Raw genomic sequence first — 22,587 nt, 5'->3', positions numbered from 1 at the left:
GTTTACATTTGGTTAAGATGCATCTAGCTATGCCAGGTAAACGACCAGGTTGCTGTCCACCCAGAATTCTTAGAATTTATGTTAAAAGGATAAAATAAAGATACTAATCACACAGTAGTCAGGTTTACAAGGACTCTCCCCTGCAACAGAGGGAGGAAAAAGGCAAGTTAGCATCAGTGGGTTTCTACACTTTGGGAAGTGAAATTTGACAAATTCTATGCATGGGATGCTGGCTCCCTGGCTGCTCGCTGGTTCCACGTGAACAGTGCAAGTTGGGCTGTAGGAGCTCAGAAGCTGGTTTCAGGAAAGAAGGGGACTGGCTACTTCCCGTAGGGACTGGCTAAACCCTATACCTCAGTCTTACAGAGTATGTGTGCATGCTGTTGCTTCAGTGTCTGACTCTTTGTGACCCTATGGACTGTAGCCCGCCAAGCTCCTCTGTCCATGGGATTCTCCAGGCAAGAATACTGGAGTGGGTTGCCATGCCTTCCTCCAGGGGATCTTTCCAAGCCAGGGATGGAACCTGCCAATGCCTCTTGCATTGGTAGGCGAGTTCTTTACCACTAGAGCCACCTGGGAAGCCCAATCTGAGAACATTACAGAAAAAGGAGATGAGTCTGTGCTTGACTGCAGACCACAGTTCAGAATCTGCACCGGTCACCACGGGGATGATCTCCCCACCACGGCCACGCCACCCCCTGGCTACTGCCCTGTCACGCTATGCAAAGGAGGCTAACAAGGGGCTGTCAGGGACATGGGAACTCATGCAGAGGCCACCAACACACACATACACGCACACGCACACACGCCAGCTGGACCTCACCGCCAGAACCCATGCAGCACGGCCGCCTCCTGCACACACAAAAGCCACCGGCACAGCAGCAGCAGCTAGCCTCCCGCACCCGCGTGGCTGCCAGAGTCCCAGAGGGAAATTTGGATTTTTTTTTTTTATGAGCTACAGTTCTGAGCCAATTTATTTCATGGTCCAGCTAGATGGCCTTCTCCCTGGGCTGCTGCAGAAGGTGCATCCACCGAGCAGCCCCAAGGGTGGGGCAGGGGTGGTCCTTCCTTCTCGAAGCCCCCTTGCACAGGAGAGCAAATGTTGGGCCAGGGGCTGGGTGAGGCGGGGGAGGGCCGTGCACCCGTCTGCAGGGGGAGCTGCTGGGCCTTTTGTCTTTTGCAAACCGGTCCCTAGGAGAGAAGCCACCGACACTCACAGAAGACCATGGGTGGGTGTGCTGAGGGAAGAGCACTGGGCTCCCTCCCCTCCCGAAGGAAACGACAACCACCACCGAGAAAAACGGAAAGAAAGCCAAAAAACCAAAGAAAACCAGCTGAACTTACCACACTGCGAGTGAACTTTTCTAAGGAAGTTCTACGACCTTGCTCACTTTCTGGCTTTAGGGAAAAAAAAGATAGGGAGAAAAATACAGAAAAAAAAAAATTCTTCAGATAACACATGGATTCTAAACAGCAGCAGCCGCAGCTAATGAACCAAAACAAAAGCAAAACAGGGCGGAGGAAAAAAAAAAAACAAAAAAAAACAGGAAGAGAGAAGCAGCCAGAGCTGTATGCAGGAGTCAGTGGGAGAGACAAGAAACAGAAGCCCAGGAGAGATGGGGCTGCCTCCTCAGAGCAGCAAGGGGAGAGGGGTGTTTGCTTCTAGAAGAGTCATTCATCTTGCTTCTGGGCTGGAGTGGGAGCCACCGAGCTGGGAGCCAGGCCCTTGGGAACAGTTGGGCGATGCCTGATCATTGCTTTCAAAGAGCCAAGCCCCCGTGCAGGGAACAACTGGAGGCCTCAACTGGGGACACAGTCCAGACCAGCTCCCGGGGCCAGTGGGGTGTCGGGAGGGATGCTACTGAGATGTCAGGAAATGGCCGTGCGCAAGGCGAGGTCATCAAGTCCTCCTTGAGTCTGGGTTAGGACTTTCTCTGAGATCTTCCAGTCAGAAAGTTTGCTAACTTCCAGGACATCCTTGAGGCCCCCTAAGGACGCTCTTTCTGTATCCTGAGATCGAGGAGGCTGTCTCTGCCCATGTCTTTTGCAACCCCAGAGGTCTCGGGTCTCAGAAGGAGTATTCTGGACAGAAAATACTCTTCCGGTACCTGGGCAGGTGACTCCTTCCAAGGTTTACTCATAGCAGGCGGCAGATGACAGGCAGCTCAGGAGCCTCCTGGGGAGTCTCAGCTGAGGGCACCCCCTCCCTGCCACCCCAACTCCCCCCACAATACACAGAGAAGGAAGGGGAGCAAAGCCCTGCTTACTCCCCAGGCCAGGCAGCTCTCCTCTATGGAGAAGGGGGCGTGGCATGTATCTGACCCTTTCCCCAGGTTTCCTGCTTTTCCAAGGGGGGAGGAATTACATCCCAAATACCTGCTAGTTTTTCCTAGAGCCCAGTTCCGGGGTCCTGAATCCATGCCTGGGAAATCTGGAGAGTACACACACTCACATGGACACACTCACAGACACACACTCTTACATGGACACCATACTCAGACACACAAAACACACACTCACAGACACATACACTCCCATGGACACACATACTCAGACACACACCCTCATACGCACACACACACTCACAGACACACACAGAGCAAATAATGGAAGTTAGAGAGCTGAAGAAGCAGCTGGGGGTCTGTGGGTCTGCAGGATGTGCTGGAAGCCGAGGGGGCAAAAGGCAGTCACTGCGTGTCACTGGGGACAAGGTCAGACGGCTTCCTTGCCATCATGTGCTATCCCCTAGGCTGGCTGCTGAAGACAGAGAGGATACTGCAGGAGGAGAGTGCGACACGAACGACACACAGCAGCAGAGCCAGGCTGGTCTTTGTCCTTCAGACACGGCACTGAAGGATATGTGCTGGGCTTGGCACCGTACCCAGTCTGCACTCGGGGATGGCAGCACTCAGCTTCAATCCAGTGGGCAACCTGGGGGCCATCCATGTGGCTCAAATCAGGCCGGTCCTAGGTCCCAAAGCTGGAATTCTGTGCCTGTCCTTCTCATGCCCTGGCTATCGAGTGGCTACTCACAGAGAGGGACCATCAGCCTGACTCATTTGGTTTCCTCTACCTTGCAGAGGCCCTTGGAGCTGCCCTGGAAAATCATACTTAAGCCTCCTGGCTATGCTTATTCCCTCAGTCGTGTCTGACTCTTTGAGACCCCATGGACTATAGCCTACCAGGCTCCTCTGTCCATGGGATTCTCTAGGCAAGAATACTGGAGTGGGATGCCATTTCTTCTCCAGGGGATCTTCCTACCCCAGGGATTGAACCCAAGTCTCCCACGCTGCAGGTGGATTCTTTACCGTCTGAGCCACCAGGGAAGCTGAAGGGGTCCTGGGGGGTCCTCAAATTGTCCTGGAGGGGTCCTCAAATTGTCCTGAGGGGTCCTCCAAGCCCAGCTCACCTGTCCCCTGAGGACTTGGCTCATCAGAATGACTAAGATAGTTGGATAGAGGACGGATTAGGGAGGAAGGATTGGCAGGCTGTGCCCCCACGGTGCATCAGGGGGCTTTGTGAGCAGAAAAGTGAGGCCGCTTTACAGCCCGCCTCTTAGCTGGGACTATGGCTCACATCCCTTCATGACCTGGACGTGTCAATCTCATGGTGAGCCCACCCCTGGTAACAGAAGACACTCTGGGTCTACCTGGAAGTGCTGAGCTACAACTCCAGTCTATGCCTGGAGCTCAGGGGGAAACAGAAGAAAATGTAGGCTTGTTACTGTTTTTAGAAACATCTACCCCCTGAATATTGAAAGGGCATCGGCTTCGACAAGAGCTTTCAACTGCCAAGGACACCCCTTGAGCGGGCTGAGATGAAAATTCTAATAAATTTCATTGGTGACATGTCACAGGCAGGCCATCTGTTCCTGCCTCACTTGAGTGACCTCCTCTGTGAAGCTTTTCTTGTACAGGAGGACTTGAGGACACAGGAACCTCAGTCCCACTCCTTGCGCAGCGGTGTGTTTTCCCTTTGCACTCAGACTCACAAGGAGACTGAACGGCCTCTGGCTTCTTCTGTGTGTGTGGACATGCATGTGGACAGGCCCAGGTGACCCCAACTGCGGGAGCCCACAATTTTCCCACACTGGGATTGGTTCAGGGTCTCGAGCTGCAGGAAATAAGGAACACTCACTTTGACCTTCTCCCCTGAGATCTGGGCTGCCGATACTAAAAGTCTTTACCTTTCTTGAAAAACTGGGTATCAGAACCATTATTTGGGGGGATGTCAGCCCGCTCTATCAGGGCCCCTCCACCTCCACCCTCCTGCCAGGGAGTGGCTGGAGGCTGGGCTTCACGTTGTCCATCAGAGGAGTGACATATGATGGAAAGGATGCAAGCCCAGAAAGCTGGGTCTCAGACACTCTGGGTGTCCCCCAAATCTACTTCTCTTTCTAAGACTCTCAGGGATGGCCTCAGGGCTACCCAAGGGCTCTCCTGGTCTAGGGAGTGACATGGTTACCAGCCATGTACACAGACAGGCTCCCAGCCCATGAGGTCACAGCACACAGAAAGAGGGGCTGCATGACTGAGAGAGGCCACTGGACAGTGTGTGGCTGGACAATCACAGGCTAGGGGACTGCCACCGGGAGGCTGAGAGGGAGAAGAAAGGGATGCACGTGGTCTTAAGCAGCGAGGCACGCGAGTCCTGGAGTTTGGCGCGAGGAGAGCCACACTGAACCCCCATGGAGCTCAGATCAGACCCGCAAAGTGCAGAGTGTTCACTGGCACACGAACCATGAGCCAACCCCCTTCCCTCACCCCCTGTCCTTCCAGCTCTGCCTTCCCTCCTCCCAGAAATCCAGCCACATTCATTCCTGTTCCAGTCACCCCTCACTGCCTGCATGCTGGGGGGGGGTGTCCCTGCACCCCCAAATCTAGACCCCGAGGGCTGCAGGGAACCAAGACTTCATTCAGAGTGGAGGAGCTAGGATGCCATTTCTTCTTGGTTGAAAGAAAAGGCAAATGCTCTGGGACAGGTGGCAGATGGGAGAGAGCAAAGGGCAACAACCCCAGGCAGGATTTCTGGTGCCCCATCACCCCGGAAGAACTCTAAGCCTTTCTATGCAGAGGGGGCTGCTGCAATCCTTGCCTCACACTCATCTTTGCGCGCTGATCAGGGCAGGAAATTCTGTGGGAGGGGGCTGGACCCGGCAGTGGTTTGCTCAGGGGTTCGCTGATGTCACAGCCAGCCCTCTGCTCCTGGGCTGAGCCGCAGGGGCCGCTTAGGTGGTCACTCCCTCCACCATGGGCAGACAGGCAGATGGAGATGCTGGGTACCGGGAGAGAGGAGGCCACACCCTGGACCTCAGCGGGATGGGCCGGGTGGTAACAATCCTAATTGTCTTCTATTGGAGTGGAAGCAGGGACAGAAGGGAAAGAAGAAAAGGGAAAAGAAAGAAAACCCAAGGGATGGTATTCTCACGTCACACCAGCAGCAAGCAGCAGGCAAAGGTCAATAGAGCTAAGAAAGGCAAGGCTGCCCTTCCAGGGATACCTTCTTCTTGGCCAGCAGCAAGTCCTGGTAAGCGTTGGACCGGAGGAAGCGGGCGTAGCTGTCACTCTTCATCAGCTTGTAGATGTGTTCCTGGGGAGGTGGGAGACGGGAAGACACAAGAAAGAACTGTCACCCAACACTAAAGGGAACTGCAACCCAACTGGCCACTGTTAGGAAAGAAACAAACAACCCAAAGTATGCTGGTGTGAACTTGGAAAAACAGGTAACATGCTTGCTTCGTTGTTTCTCCTCCCCGCCTCCCTGACTCAGAAAACATCACCTAAAACCTATTTTCTTTCTCAGCGTTAAAAGATCCTTGAAGATCATGTCCCGGAAGCTTTGTAATTGGGCCTTGGTGCCACATTGAGATGCACTGTTGCTTAATGATTAAAACCACAGGCACAGCGATAAGAAGGAAGAAACTACCGATGATCCAACCACTTGGATGAATCCCAAAGGAATTATCACGAATTAAAAAAAAAAAAAGCCCCAGAAGGTTTACACACTATATGATTCCATTGATGTGACATTCTCAAAATGACAAATTGTAGAAACAGACAACAGATGAGTGGTTACCAGATTTCAGGGATGGGAGAGGGGCAGGAGGGGAGGGAGGTGCGGTTATAACAGACAACAGGAAGGGTTCTTTGGTGAAAGGCCAGTTCTGTATCTTGACACGTCTTACACATGTGATAGAGTTGTATAGAACCTCACACACATACACACACACACGTACATGTGAGTACAAGAAAAATTGGGAAATCTGATAAACTCAGGGGATGTAGCAATGTCAACATCATGGCCATGATACTGTACTATGGTTTTTGCAGATGTTACTGTTAGGAGAACCTGGGTAAATGGTATGTCTCTATAGTATTTCTTATAAGTGCTTGTGAGTCTAAAAGTATCTCAAAAAGATTAACTAAAAAAAGTAGTCCACAGGCAATGATGCAATTGGGTCAGTTAATGCACATCAGGGCCACCATCCCATCCCGGAAGAGTGCTCTTAGAGCCAGATCATGGGGTCTTGTGGGCAAATATGCCAGAGGCTGCGGCATGGTGCCCTCCTGGGCTCCGAGAGCCATTACATTCTGGCCACGGCAATGGATTTTACCCTTGACTTTTAGCTAATTCCTGTAGCCTCGTGATCCCTTTCTAATACATCTGTCCTCATTAAGGACAGGGAAAGCCAGGTTCATTACAAGAGGGAGCTTATCGATTGAAAAAGGGTTATTTATCAGTTGAAATGTAAGGTAGCACAGCTGCATGGGAAAGCCTGGTTGTCCCAAGAGAGGACCTGTTAAAAGGAGGGTGGGCTTTCCCTAGAGAGGGTGTGATTGTTAGGCGGGGAAGCATCTTCTCTGATGTACACTCCTGTCCGTCCCGTGAAGCTGGATAAGGGCCCCAGGGCTTGGAGGAATGAAGAGCTGGCCAGTGAAGAGGATGCTCAGTGGAAAGGCTGGACTTGTCATTAATGACCTCTTCCTCGGGTATTCTTCCCAGGGGATGGGTGAGGTAGAGACCTTTCCTCAGTTGGGGGCACCCTGTAGAGGTACCTGGCCATTTTTGAGATGCTGGTACATCCCAGAGGAAGCTGGGTTACATCCAGGGCTTGCTAAAACCCTCTCCCTACCCATCTCAAAAGAAAGTGAAGGCATGGACTTCCCTGATGGTCCAGTGGTTAAGAATCCACCTGCCAATACAGGGGACACTGGTTTGATCCCTGTTGCGGGAAGATTCCATATGCTGCAGGGCAAGTAAGACTGTGCACCACAACTATTGAAGCCCACACAACAGAGAATACTGTGCTCTGCAGTGAGAGAAGCCACCCCAAGAGAAACCAGCCTGTCTCAGTAGAGAGTACTCCCCGCTCACAATTAGAGAAAGCCCATGTGCAGCAAATAAGACCCAGCACAGCCAAAAAAAAAAAAAAAACAGAAAGAAAGTGAAGGCAGAAAGCAACCATCAACTTGGTGCCGTGTGGGTCCCTCTCTGGCCATCTTAAGTGGGGGCACACGTGGACCCGTTTGGGCACCAGCTTCATTCTTGCACAGATGATCCCATGTTTACAAAAGCAGGGTGCAGCACTCCTCATGGGAATGGGACCACTGCAAGGAGCCAAGGGAAACGAAGCACTGGCTTCGATCTGACTCTGCTTTGATGATCCAGATACGTTCTGAGTTAATAAGCTTCATGAGAACACGTGTTGGTGAGTGTTTTCCTGCAAATTTCAGACAAAAATCCAGCCCACGCTAGTTTAAGTTCCTTGTGGGAACAATGTGTTTTTAATCTCTTTTATGTGCATAGCGTCCAGTGTGGGGTTAAATGTTAGCAGAATTTATGCGGCTTTTTGGTTCACCGAAATACTGGTCTGAGCCTGCAAATACTGAGCAAGTTTACAGGCTCCATACTTGTTTTGGTTTAGATCAGTTTCTGCTCTCTGTATGGAAGGAGAGGGAGGATCACATTCAACTCAGAGGAGGTCCCTATGTGGGCATCTTAATTCAGCCCTAATTGTCTCAGAGCCCAGACCGAGAGACATCAGGGTCTTTGCATTTCTTGTCTCTTCAAAGTGGCCTAACATTTACATCTAAGGTATGAATGGAGAAGACTCTGGAGAGTCCCTTGGACTGCAATGGAATCAAACCAGTCAATCCTAAAGGGAATCAACCCTGAATATTCATTGGAAGGACTGATGCTGAAGCTCCAATACTTTGGCCACCTGATATGGAAGACCCAATTCATTACAAGAGACCCTGATGCTAGGAAAGATTGACGGCAGGAGGAGAAGGGGGTGACAGAGGATGAGATGGTTGGATGGCATCATTTACTCAATAGACATCAGTTGGAGCAAACTCCGGGAGATGGTGAAGGACAGGGAAGCCTGGTATGCTGCAGTCCGTGGGCTCCCAGAGTAGGACACGACTGAGCAGCTGAACAACAAGGTACAGATGCTAACCCAGAGCAAAAATGGCTCACTGTCTCCTTCTTGTCTCAGGCATGGCTTCTGTCTGGCCAGCAGAGCCAGGTGGCTCCTGAGTCATCTGGAGAGGCCTGTCCCTCAGGCCTGGACCTTCTCCAAACCCCTCTCCAAGGCCACAGCCCCCTGCTTGTTGCTCTGATTTGTCACAAGAATTGAAATGCCCAGGAATATCTCACAAAATTCCCCCTTCTGCCCCAAGAGGAGTAAGGAAACCTCTCCTAGCCCAACCCTTCTGGCCTTGAGAACAAATTTCACCCCCAATCCAGCTAATTCCTCCAACTCATCATAGGCAAGAAAAGCCATTGAAAGAAAGAATTTGTCAACTGAGAAAGAACAGAATAAAGCAGATGACTCAGTATTTGTTCCCCAAAATATTTGTTGAGCATTTCTTAGGTGCCTGGCATTGTGTCAGACACTGAGCTCACAGCATGATCAAGACAAAAGAGGTCCTTGCTGTCATAAATCTTGGATTTCATTGCACAAGGGTGTGCATGACTAACTGAGCTAAGGGCTACAAGGAAGAAGTTCAGGTTCAAGGTGCTATGAATGGGTAAAATTGAAGATGAATTCCCTGCCAGAGGTGGGGAATGCTGGTCCAACAACCAGAAAGAGCCTCGTCATGGCAGGAAGAACTAAGGAGACAAGAAGTGTCTCGCAGTTCCTGGTTTGGTCAACCAGAGAAAGAAGGATGATCCAGGGCTGAGGAGGAAGGCGCAGCAGACAGTGGTCCCCTCTTCGGTGGCGGGGGTCAACATGGGTCAGAGGGACAGTTTGGGCTCTGCTCTTGTCCTAATGTCACGTGGCATCTTGACAATTTGTTGCCAAGGCCAGAGCCAAGGCAGGGATGATGTGGGGAGACAGTAAAGAGAACATGGCCTCTTGGAGGTGGGCTGCACGAGGTGGTCGCACTCTGCCAACCCTATTGCTAGCTCTTGGCCATCACGATGACCATCTCAAATTTCCCTGTGAGGGAACAACCACAACCACAGCAGGTGGAAGTCATGGTCTGAGCAAAATGGAATCAAAGACGCAGATCCCTCAGGCCCCCTACTGTGGCTTCGGGCTCCTCTGGCTGGGGCCTCCTTCCCCACAGTCTGTGGATCCAGGACTCTCCTCTGCCCTCCTCTCCTCCCCCAAGCAAAGAAGCGGAGAAGCAGAGCCTTTGCTGTACCCACTTATGGAATTCCGTTCCTTCCTCCTCGCCAGCTTTTTCTAAGAAACACAAAGACAGTAAACAGGGGGTGGGGGAACGCAGCACTGAGGTTTTTTTTCTGGGAATGAGAACTAAGATAGGACTCAGGGTCTTTGGCCGGTTCCCAGATGCAATGAGTTTATCACTGCCAGGGACAGCAAGTGTACAAAGCTCTTGGCAGTGACCCCGACTGATTTATGAGGGGTTCTGGTTTGTTTCCCCTGCTTTGCAGACAACCAGTCTTAAGGAAAATGTATATCCAGGATCTGCTAAGAGCAGGGGAGCTGCTGGCAAAACCAGTGAGCCCCCACCCAGAGAATTCCCAAGGGGCCAGAGAGAAAGAAGTTTGCATTTCTCTTCTTTGCTTTTTCTTGTCTTATTTTCCTCCCTTCCTCCCTCCCCGCTCCCCCTCCTCTCTGCCCCTTTATTTCTCCTTCCTTTCTTCCTTCTTCCCTCCTTAGACTCCTCCCTGTTCCCTCTGTCTAAAAAAAGAGATGATTGAGTTAACTATGAACACGCAGAACTACCAGGGTCCACATCCGCCTTCCTGCCATGTGGGGAGGCACCTGCTCCAGACGGGGAGAGGCTCAGTCTCACTGGTAGAGAAACGGACGTTCTAAGGCCCTAAGTCACACCGAGCATCTCAGCCACGATTCTCGTGTGGGGAGGGGGTCACACCCTTGTGGTGGGTGACAGTGGTAGATCAGGGGTGTCACCCTGATGAGACCCTCCACCCTCATTTCCCTTCTTGGGCTCGGCCCTGGGACAGGAGCTTTGCATGCCTGAGCTGCTAAGGCAGAAGCAAAACCAGCTGGAACTATGGGCAGCATTTTATAAAACCTTTAAAGGGAGTATAATCTATAAAAATACTGACTCGCTATGTTGTACACCTGAAACTAATATAATCTTGTAAATCAAGGGTACTCAAAAAGAAAGATTCTTTCAGAAAAGAAAGCAACGGAGAGAAAGAAAATAGAAAACCCCCCAAAACTCAAGATGACCAGAATCGGTGGAGTCCAAGACACATGCAGGAGGTGGAGGGAGTGAGCAGTGTCTCAGTGTCTCAGAACCACACCTGCTACAAATCAGTGTTTTGCAGGGAGAGTCCTCAGCTGGAAAGCTCCTTTGTTTTTGGACAAAACCCAGTGGCCCTCACAAGTGCTGGGGAAGGTAATCAGACAGATGCCAGGCCTTGGGCCCCGAGCGTGCCGGAGCGGCCGGATGACTTAAGAACACCCTTACGTCCTCCTCTTGGCTGTGGCTTCCTAAGACAGTTACAATCTCATTCCCCAGCTTTAGAGCATCCTCCTGGAATGGGAGGCCACTCAGCTGGAGCACTGCACAGCTGCCAAGAGCCCTTCTTGGGATTTTCAAGTGTCCTATTTTTCTTTCTTTGTCTCTGTCTTCCACATCCACCCTTCCTGGAACAACATCCAGGCTTTGGGCACCGTTGAGTCCCTTGTAGTCCCCTGAAGGAAGATAAGATTGTGCTGCAAGATGTGATGTTGCTGCGTGAGATGCTGGAAGGGGGACCAGGCTGGTGGTCAAAGGCTTGGATTCAGGTCCCCACTCACCTTTTTCCAGCCCCACCAAGCACACAGTTAACCAAGGAAATAGAGGGGAACCCATTACAAAAACTGTACACAAGCGAAGTAATGATGATAACTGGCTTACATGATGGGACTGCCCTTGCCAGAGAGGATGCTGGGGAGGAGACCAAAAACCAAAAGATTCCTGGGGAAGGAGGAAAGTTGTCTTACTTTCATTGCTGTTGTTATTTGCTCAGAATTGGTGTTTAGGTTTAAACAGCTTCCTTTTACAGATGAGGACACTAAAGCCCTACAAATTTGAGTGCCTTGTCTGAGCAGAGTCAGGATTTGAGCCCAGTGTTCTGTGATCCCCCCAAAGCTCACACTCTTGCCTTGGCACCTGCTGCTGCTCATGGTCCTTCCGTTGGGGTTTCGAGGGAGCCAGGTTGTGTGGCTGAGACAAAGTCCTCAACGTATGGTCAGCAGAAACATTGGGAGCCTCCTCTCAAGCTTTCATCTGAGTCACCCCAGGGGTGGATGCAGCCACTGCTCACCATTCTCTTGGGAACTGTTCACCAGCCCCACTCGTCAGTGACAACAACGGCTGAGTCACCCAGGATGACACAGGTTCTGGTTTCTCACCTCACAGATCGTGTCCAGCTTGCCTTCTGCACCAGCAGGAAGGGCCAACCTGGCAAAGCTCTGAGTGCTGATCAGACTCCTGAGAAGTCATAGGCAGCAAGTCTGTGTCACAGAAAGTCACCCAAGAGATCCCTGAGTCTCATCTTTCAAGAGGATATCTTAAGCCAAAGGCCTTCAGACCTTATGCCTGGCTTGCTGAAGTCTAGGGAAAATGAACACTTTTCTCATCATGGGTCCTGCAGGAGGACAGAAGGTGGGCCTGCACTAGGGTAGAGAATTGAAGGGGATCCTAAGTCATTATCTGCTTAATAAACATAGCAAAGACTCCACGGCCATGTGAACAACCACTTCATTGAGAGACAGTAGCCTCTTGTCCTCAGGATGCAGCTTTGGACAATCATCCCAGGATTCTGTGAATCTTTTTTCCCCCATGTTTTTCCCTTCTCTTTTTAAACTGAAATGGAGTTGTTTTTCAGTGTTGTGTTAATTTTTGATGCATAGCAAAGTGCTTCAGTTATACATATATACATGTGTGTGCCAAGTTGCTTCAGTCCCATTTGACGCCTTGCAACTCTATGGACTGTAGCCTGCTAGGCTCCTCTGTCCATAGGATTCTCCAGGCAAGAATACTGGAGTGAATTGCCGTGCCTTCCTCCAGGGGATTTTCCCAACCCAGGGATGGAACCTGCGGCTCATTATGTCTCCTGCCTTGGTAGGCTGATTCCTTACCACTAGTGCCCCTGGGAAGCCCCATACATGTATACATACATATCAATATATATAAATTCTTTAAAAAAAATATTCTAGGGTCCCGTGGATCTTAAATGAGAAGCCCCCATTTGGATTTCTTTATCCTTCTAAGCAGGATGTGTGAGTCACTGTTTACACGGAATGCAACATTCAAGCCCTAAGAGAGTGTAAGAGTGAATTATCTTTTGCCTTTAAAGCATCCTTATAAACATGTTCAATTTAACTGGCCAAAGGGCACAGTATTGTGATGCTGTTCAATCCCTGTTCTTAGATAAGAGTAGCTTCAAAGGCAGCTTTGCATATTTTCTTTCACCTACCCGAATACCATGGGTATTAACTTAGACAAATGTTTCCTTCTCCTCTTCAAGGGCATGCAGTTTGGTGCAGGAGATCTCTGCTCTGAAGCATCAACAAAGAAATTTTGGAATTTGGTTCTCTGACGCCTTCTCTTCAGGAACTACTCTTCTGTGTGGTAATAAACAGAATCCTCTCACAAACAACTGATTTGTTCTTTTCAAAATGCATGCCTCCCTCTGCTGTTCATCTCCCTAAAATAAAACCACCCACAAAATAAAATGAGTAATTCCTGGAGTAAGCAGTTCCATAGCATATTTTATTAAAATATGTCTGGCATGGGAAGTCTACCAGGAAGTGTCCTCCAAATGAGGATTAATATCAGGAAACTTGGGGCAGTCTTGTGATACTGACACACAATGCCACCACCTCCACCACTGGGGCAAAGATTAACAGCCTTCACCAAGCTAGGAAGACGTCTGCTTCTGACTCATCTGGGGCAAATGTAAACGTGGGCTCCCTGGGCTCTGACGTTTCAACAAAGCAAACGTTAGAAGACTTTCATTCCTTAATCAAGTTGCTTCTAAACATCTACATTTAGGTAAGAATAGAGACTCTAGACTCGAGGCTTTTTGTCTGCTCACGGTGGGTGTAACTTGATGGTGTATTTCTCAGCTCTTATATCACCCTGACCTCATTTTGACCTTGAGGTTGGTCTTTGATCTTTCCATGCATGGATAATGGCCAAGTAGAGTTTTGGTAACTTAGACTGGGGTCTGCTTAAGAGAAAAGCCTACTTATCTGTATATTCCCAGAGTCCAGAACATCTGACCCTTAGTAGATATTCCAAGTTTTGCTGAATTGGCATATTGGAGAAATTGAATTCAACTGATATTTGTCAATCACCTCCTCTATGTACTTTCCAAGGTCGTGTGGCAAGACTCTTCCGAATGGAAAGCCAAGGAACAAATTGCCTTTTTTTTTTTTTAATAATACGTACAGCTGAATTTGTTATCATTCTGGACCAAATTGTCAAGAAAAAAATTTTTCTAAACCACAACTGTTTGCAGAGCATTATTTTAGTGTCATAGGGATTTATAGAAGGTAAGGAAAACCAATTGACTGCTCCCAGTGAAGAACTTCAAATCCAGAGGTGCTGGAAGCCTAGACACTGCAGGTCTAGATGGGGCATCTCAGTAGCTACTGCAGGTCATGGAAGCAGAGGGGCTTGAACACCTAGGAAACCTACATGGGAACCTGCAGGGACTAAAGTCAACAGGCTGGACTGGTCCACCAGATTCAACTGCCAATCCATCTGCCAGACAGATTTCCAATCCAATTCAATCTCAATGCAGCATTTTCTTAGGCTTGTTTCATTTGGTTTGTAAAGAATGATGTGCTCTTGGACAAGCTGTGCCCAGTGGTGAAAAGTCATCCAGGCCTCTTACGTCCTTTGCCATTTCCCTTGGTGTAGAACTTCACAGCCCACAGGTCAAGGTCTCTCAACTCAAATGGGAGAATGAATGTTCATGAAATGGATGGGTGGGGAGATGGACAAGTGACTCAATGGATCCAGTGACACAGTTCTTGGGACATCCTCAGATCAGTTCAGTTCAGTAGCTCAACTGTGTCTGACTCTTTGCGACCCCTTGGACTACAGCACGCCAAGCCTCCTGGAGGTTACTCAAACTCATGTCCGTTGAGTCGGTGATGCCATACAACCATCTCATCCTCTGTCGTCTCCTTCTTCTCCTGCCTTCAATCTTTCCCAGCATCAGGGTTTTTTCAAATGAGTCAGTTCTTCGCATCAGGTGGCCCAAGTATTGGAGTTTCAGCTTCAACATCAGTCCTTCCAGTGAATATTCAGGACTGATTTCCTTTAGGATGGACTGGTTGGATCTCCTTGCAGTCCAAGGGACTCTCAAGAGTCTTCTCCAACACCACAGTTCAAAAGCATCAATTCTTTGGCCCTCAGCTTTCTTTATACTCCAACTCTCACATCCACACATGACTACTGGAAAAACCATTGCTTAGACTAGATGGACCTTTGTTGGCAAAGTAATGTTTCTTCTTTTTAATATGCTGTCTAGGTTGGTCATAACTTTTCTTCCAAGGAGCAAGTGTCTTAATTTCATGGCTGCAGTCACCATCGGCAGTGATCTCGGAGCCCCCAAAAATAAAGTCTGTCACTGTTCCCACTGTTTCCCCATCTATATGCCATGAAGTAATGGGACCAGATGCCATGATCCTAGTTTTCTGAATGTTGAGCTTTAAGCCAACTTTTTCACTCTCCTCTTTCACTTTCATCAAGAGGCTCTTTAGTTCTTCTTCGCTTTCTACAATAAGGGTGGTATCATCTGCATATCTGAGGTTATTGATCTTTCTCCCGGCAATCTTGATTTCAGCTTGTGCTTCATTCAGCCCAGCATTTCTAATGATGTACTCTGCATATAAGTTAAATAAGCAGGGTGATAATATACAGCCTTGACGTACTCCTTTCCTGATTTGGAACCAGTCTGTTGTTCCATGTCCTGTTCTAACTGTTGCTTCCTGATCTGCATACAGATTTCTCAAGAGGCAGGTCAGGTGGTCTGGTATTTCCATCTCTTGAAGAATTTTTCAGTTTGTGGTGATCCACATGGCCAAAGGCTTTGGTGGAGTCAATAAAGCAGAAGTAGATGTTTTTCTGGAACTCTCTTGCTTTTTCGATGATCCAACAAATGTTGGCAATTTACTCTCTGGTTTTTCTCTGCCTCTTCTAAATCCAGCTTGAATATCTGGAAGTTCACGAAGATCTGATAGACAGAGTGCCTGAAGAACTATGGACAGAAGTTCGTGACATTGTACAGGAGAAAGGGATCAAGACCATCCCCAAGAAAAAGAAATGCAAAAAGGCAAAATGGTTGTCTGAGGAGGCCTTACAAATAGCTGAGAAAAGGAGAGAAGCAAAAGGCAAAGGAGCAAAGGAAAGATATACCCATCTGAATGCAGAGTTCCAAAGAATAGCAAGGAGAGATGAGAAAGCCTTCCTCAGTGATCAATGCAAAGAAATAGAAGAAAGCAATAGAATGCGAAAGACTAGAGATCTTGTCAAGAAAATTAGAGATACTAAGGGAACATTTCATGCAAAGATGGGCACAGTAAAGGGCAGAAATGGTATGGACCCAACAGAAGCAGATGATATTAAGAAGAGGTGGCAAGAATACACAGAAGAACTATACAAAAAAGATCTTCACAACCCAGCTAATCATGATAGTGTGATCACTCACCTAGAGCCAGACATCCTGGAATGCAAAGTCAAGTAGGCCTTAGGAAGCTCACTATGAACAAAGCTAGTGGAGGTTATGGAATTCCAGTTGAGCTATTTCAAATCTTAAAAGATGATGCTGTGAAAGTGCTGCCCTCAATATGCCAGAAAATTTGGAAAACTCAGCAGTGGCCACAGGACTGGAAAAGGTCAGTTTTCATTCCAATCCCAAAGAAAGGCAAACGTCAAAAATGTTCAAACTACTGTACAATTGCACTCATCTCACACGCTAGTAAAGTAATGCTCAAAATTCTCCAAGCCAGGCTTCAACATTCTCAGATACTCTGAGACTTAAAACTGAAGCCAGGCAGCCTGTGTACCAGCCAGCTGACTCCCGCCTGCCTCCTGCCGCCTGCAAAGGCTCTGGGAAGAGGTGAATGCCCTAGGAGGAAGCCTTAGGCTCATGATACTTCCTGTGGTTTCATTCTCTCCTCGAAACCCACCAGCAGTGCTTCAGACAACACGCCCCGAGATTCAGGTCTCTCTTGGCTCCTATTGCTCTGCCTACCACCGTTTGATCCTTCCTCTTTCAGCTCTAAGCCTTCAATGCTTTCCTACTGTCTTCAGGGTGAGAAAATTCAAATTCCTTAGGAAGACACCCAAGGTGCCCCAGATCTGGCTCCTACATACCTTTTATTTTTGCTTTTCCCCATAAGGAACTCCTTCCAAGAGCAGACATCTTGGGAGTTTAGATCTAGCTTGGAATTATGAGACCTCAGGAAATACTAAAGCCATTAATTTTTGTGAGTTCACACATATAAGGATATAGCACTTATTCAAAGAGTTTTCAGGGCTATTGGCTCATTTGATTTCTCAAAAACCCTTAGAGGGCTTAGAGAAGACATCATCCCCATTTTACAGATGAGAAAACTAAGGAACAAATCGTCAAGATCCTTGCCTGAGATGACAAGGCAAATGGTGGCAATGTAGCTCTCCTGATGCCCCAGCATTAAGAACAGAACTCAATCCCTAGCATAAAGAACTGAGTCCATAAAAAAAAGCCATGGCTCATTTTTCTTCTTTTTCTCCCCTCACGAAGCTAAATCTGTGAAATTGGAACAACACAGCAAACAGCTGAGGGCTATGGTCACAGCCCCACAGACCTTTATGGAAGATTTGATCTTGGCCCAAATTTTCAAAGAAGCCAAATGGATAGGCAAAACACAAATGCAAATGCTGGGCCCATGCTGACAGGGCGTCTCGTGGGATATTTCCACAGGAAGCAAACACAGGCAATTAACTTTGCTGTAACAATGCCTGTGGTCACATGAAAAAACAAAACCCTCAGAGAGAGCTTACACCCCCTCCCCGGGGGCCCATTTCAAATGAATCCACAACTGTGTCTCAGTCTTCGCTCCAGCTACTGACCCCAGATAGTCACATGTTTATTGGTTCTTTGACTACTGTTGGGTGGCTTCTGATCCCAGTGGGGAGTGTTCCAAAGGGCTTAGGTGTCATCATTCCCACTTCTCAGATGGGCAAACTGAGTGACCACAAGCAAGCGTAAAGGACTTACAGGAACAATCCTACAGGCCTAGACAGAGCATGTGGCTAGGATCAGAGCCTGCTCCCTGGCTTGGGGATTTTCTCTGGGGACCAGAGTTTCTCCAGGTCTCTGCATGACAACCAGACCCTCAGCTCTGATAACCCAGGGGCAGTGCTATCTGAGCAATAGACCTGACTGGCAAGTTGGGAGATCTGAGAGCAAGTTCTGGCTGGATTTTAGCCCTCTCCCCCTTACCTGGAAACCTTGAAGTCACACCTGTGCAGCCAGTGCAGGCAGCAGGGCTGGCCAGGCAGGGTGGGGATCATGGTACTTACCGACTGACTTCCCCTCGGTCGCGGGCTCTAGAATACTCAGCCCCAATGCAGAAACACTCATGGAGGTTGGTGGGTTACTGTTACTATACCAAGGTCTCCTCTAACCCTCTCTCCCATATAAATGAAAGATTAATGGCTCCCAACCCGTTATCTTCTATCTTTCTGGATTTCTTGAAATGTTTCAATGATTTTCACGGTAGATTATTCAGCACAGTGATCTCAAACTCTGCCCCCGCTGTCTACTTCTTTATGTCCTAAGAATGGTTTTTATATTTTTAAGTGACTGAGAAAACTCAAAAGGAGAATAATGTTTCATGAGCTTTCAGAGTCCAAAAATAAAGGTTTTCAACACAGCCGTGCCCACTTATTGATGTATTTTCCATTGTTACACTATGACAGTGTAGCTGTTTTGGTATGGCAGAACTGAGTACCAGTAATATAGACTCTATGACCTACAAAGCTCAAAATTTAAACCGTCTGGCCATTCACAGAAGAAATTCAGCCTTTTAAACCAACTCTTAGTGTAAAAGACAGGTTACAGAATCAACCTATTTGCACAGCCACTCTATACACATGAATTGAGAGAGAGGAAAAAGTACTAGAACAGGGTTTATCTCTGGGTACTAAGGTTACATACAGTTATGTGAATTTTTTTAAAGCAAATTTGTTAAACACAAAAGTATAAGAAAAGAATATTAATGACATTAATAAGACAAACTTGCAATGTTTTACTGTGGGCCAGACACTGCTAGTCGTTGATACGTTTTATTTCACCTAATTCCCTTTCCACAGCATAGGTACCATTGTATCTCTGTACAGATGAGGGAAGAAAACTCAGGGAGTTTAAGGAACTTGCCCAAGGTCACAGTGCTAGGGAGAAGCACTTGGTGTACTTACGATGAAAGCACACTTGAGAAACAAAACGGAATGTGCTGAAAAGAGAAACCGGTTTAGGAAGAGTGCTTTACTAGAAGTCACAGAATCCCAGTCCTTACAGATGATGAGGAGGTTACAAATGCTTTCTTTGGGTATCTACATGTCTAGTCTACTTCAGTAAGGAGACACAATACATTGGGTTGGCCAAAAAGTTCATTGGAGATTTTCTGTACAATGTTAATGAAAACCAAAGGAACTTTTTGGCCAACCCAATATTTGTGAGTATTTACCTGAAAAATGGCAGAGAACTGTGCTAATGGAGGCTGTATATCCAGAAGCACGTCAAGGCATGATGTGCTGACTTCCCAAGCTTTCCCATCAAATACTTCTTGACTTAGTAACAATATAAATGTCAAGAAATATTTGATAGGCATATTGACTAAATTTCAATAGTCAGTTGACTAAACTGTGGTGCTTCCACACTTGAAATGTGTGTGTTAAGTCACGTGCGACTCTCTGCGACCCTATGGTCTGTAGCCCATGGGGCTCCTCTGTCCGTGGGGATTCTCCAGGCAGAATACTGGAGTGGGTTGCCATGCCCTCTTCCAAGGGATCTTCTCAGCCCAGGGATCGAACCTACATCTCTTCTGTCCCCTGCATTGGCAGGCAGGTTCTTTACCACGAGTGCCACCAACCAGGCAATGACTGAGTACTACTGATATGATTATACTGCTGCTGCTCGTTGGCATTGTGAGTTTGAGGCTGCTCTGTGGTGATGTAGGATAAAGCAAATGACATGAAGAACTAACGCTGTCATCGATAGTGCCTTTGAGAATCAGGTTTCTAGAAAAAGGGGACACAGACCTAAGAAAGAAGAGGTTAAATAAAATCCCCTGTAGTTTTGAATTTGAATGCAGAGTATCAGTATGATTCATGATGTATTTTCATCAGAAACAACCACCACCTATTTCCTAGTTTTGGCCACTGGAAAAGTCTAAAACTGATAACCAACCCAGGAACAATGAGTGCCCCCAAATGCCCAGATTATCGTCTCTAAAAATATTTCCCACTAACAAAAACAAGGGATTCTTAGATTCTTGAAGAACTAGCTGATTCCATATCTGGGGAAGGGCTGGATCATCTTAGCTTTCCTGATATTTGGATCACATCAAAGACTACCAGGGTCATGTCAGAAGGAGCCAACTGGCCAGAGATGGCACAATGCAAGCAGCAATAACAATAATAAACAAAATGCGTTAAAACATAGCAAATATGCTTAAACCCATGGGTTTACAAGGATACTAACAAACACACAAAAACACCCTAATTGGTCATCATTGGAAGATGACAGTAAACTATTCATTATTTTTAAAATTGGCAAATAGAGGAAATGATTCAAACATATATTCCATCCATCTTATGTGAATTGCATTACTAAATAATCAAACAGTAGATATATTTGACTATTTGTATTTCACTTAATAAATGAAGAAAGAATAACAGGGTTAGAACATCATTTTGTAACCCCTAATTAACTGACGGATCTAAACTATGAGCATCAGTGGCTGTGAAAACCGCAAAGGGAGATGGCTAGACGTCATATGCCTTCTGACAAGAGAGCACAGCACAGTCTAGGAAGTAGTTTTGCCCACAAAAATCAAGCTAAAATCTGATTAAATATCCAAGTCAAACTAGCAATTTATAGGAAATGCAGATGGTAGGACACATTAAATAGCAACACAAGGTTGCAAACAGAAAAATCCGGACTGCGGGATCTCTCCAGCACAAAAGACCCAACTTCTTCCTTCAATAAACTTCAAGGGTGAGGAGAACATAAAAGGAGCCTGTAGATTACAATGTACTTAAAAGACAAGGCAAGCTACATGTGTGGGCCTTATTTGGATTCTGATTTTGAATAAGAATTTAAAAATGGCATTTAGGAAATACTATGAACTTGAACAGTTGCACGACATTTGATGATATTAAGAGATAATTGCTAATTTCTTAAGGTATTGCAGGAATGTTAAGACCAAAGGGTCAGTTTCTGTTAGAGATATATACCTAAGTATTTACAGATGGAATGGTTAAGTCTTGGATTTGTTTTAAAACTAATGGTGAAAAAGTAGGCAGGGACACAGATAAAATGAGATCGGTCTTATATTGATGATTGTTGAGGCTGGATGAGGGTTCACAAAGTTTCTACTTTTCCATGAAAAACGCCCACAAGTTTCAATAATAAAACATTAAAATAAATCCTTTCTGACATCTTGCTCAGAGTGATAATACTGGGCAGGGAGTATGATGGCTCTGACAAATACACCTTTGAAACATCTCATCTCAAAAAACATGAAACATGTTTCATGAATGATGGAGAGTTGAGGACTGTGCTTCAGAGTGTTCATCTGGGGACTTCCCCATCACCCACGGGGCTTCTCCATCACCCACGGGGCTTCTCCATCACCCACGGGGCTTCTCCATCACTTATGAAGCTTCTCCATCATTCTCCTCACCAGGATAATGTCACTATGTGCTTGGTACACACACACACACACACACACACACACACACACACACACATACTAAAATCTATCAGAAAAAAAAAAAAAAGGATTTCTCGTGACTTGAATATTTCACTTTGAAGCTGCAAAGGGTGTGAGGGACTCGGGATTTCATAAGGCTAAGTCACTGACTGAACTCTACAAAACCAAATCTACCTGGCCCAGGCATTCGGTGGAACTCATGACCAGGGGGTCACATGAAAGACAGTTGTGGTGTTGAGGCTGCCAAGTGTTTCCATTCTGAAGTTCTGAGCAAATAACAAGGCAAATTGGGATGACGAGGACACCATTTCTCTTCTCATGCCGTTATCTGCACCAGAGACTGAGTTTCCTAAATTAGATGATAATGGCTGTGGGAGGGCAGTTCTCACCTGGGGACCCCACAGGTGCAAGAGATAAAGAGGGTTGAGGAGACAGAGCAAAACCTTAAGCCCTATCACCGGGTGTGGGATGGTGGGAGGAAACAAAACTTAGGGGCCAGGAAGTGAGAAATGGATCTGATGTTTATCTCTAGAGATGGCGTCTCCCAGCCCTCAAGTTAAGCTTGCCGTTTAGGGTGGCTTCTGTTTCTTCCACCAGCTTCACCAGCATCTGTGTGCTAACGGGGCCGTGCAGAGTCGTGTGTCCTTCCCTGTCACCCCCCTGCCCGCCAACTCATGGGTTTCTTACACCCCAGAGCTCATTCACTTATTGGTGACATTGCCTGTTTCCCTGCCTTTCTCTCCCACTAGCCTTTAACTTCCTCGAGGGCAGGGGCTTTGGTCTGTTTCTGATGGTATCTCATCACACGGCACACGGCATGGAATTCAGACGTGTTCCCCAAACATCACTGTGGGATTGGCGGTCACAGTGCAGGGCGGTGGTTATGAGCATGGTCTTGACCTCTGGCCCTCCAGCCCACTCTCCCCACTTTGCTGATGCTGTGCTCTACTTTCCAGATTTTACTATGACTTACTATAGGACTTTGGGTTTTGTAAAACACTTCTGAGATTTTCCTGGAAAAAACATACACATAATGGTAAATTTCTATTTCTACGTAATAACATAACTCATTTAGGAAAGCAGTCCTCCTGGAATTGCACTGTGCATCCACCTGGAATGGTCCCCATCGATGGCCTCATAAATAAAGGCTGAGA

At 47.4% G+C, this 22,587-nt stretch overlaps 1 protein-coding gene across 21 annotated transcripts in view; it reads right to left on the bottom strand.

Moving 5' to 3' along the window:
* The window catches only part of RGS6 (regulator of G protein signaling 6), a 612,180-nt gene that overhangs the window by 25,458 nt on the left and 564,135 nt on the right, over positions 1 to 22,587 (bottom strand). For 15 of the 21 annotated variants that reach the window (XM_024998112.2, XM_010809582.4, XM_024998111.2 and 12 more), the window contains 2 exons: positions 5,500 to 5,589; positions 1,345 to 1,398 (listed from right to left, as the gene is read on the bottom strand). In XM_024998112.2, coding sequence (XP_024853880.1) covers positions 1,345 to 1,398; positions 5,500 to 5,589 — 144 coding nt within the window. The remainder of the gene's footprint in view (positions 1 to 1,344; positions 1,399 to 5,499; positions 5,590 to 22,587) is intronic. The other 6 variants (XM_010809590.4, XM_024998122.2, XM_005212106.5 and 3 more) reach the window with 2 other exon arrangements.

This window comes from Bos taurus, chromosome 10, assembly GCF_002263795.3.
Source record: "Bos taurus isolate L1 Dominette 01449 registration number 42190680 breed Hereford chromosome 10, ARS-UCD2.0, whole genome shotgun sequence".
Classification (NCBI taxonomy): domain Eukaryota; kingdom Metazoa; phylum Chordata; class Mammalia; order Artiodactyla; family Bovidae; genus Bos; species Bos taurus.
Note: the sequence above shows the minus strand (reverse complement) of the source record. Positions and strands in the feature narration are given on the sequence as shown.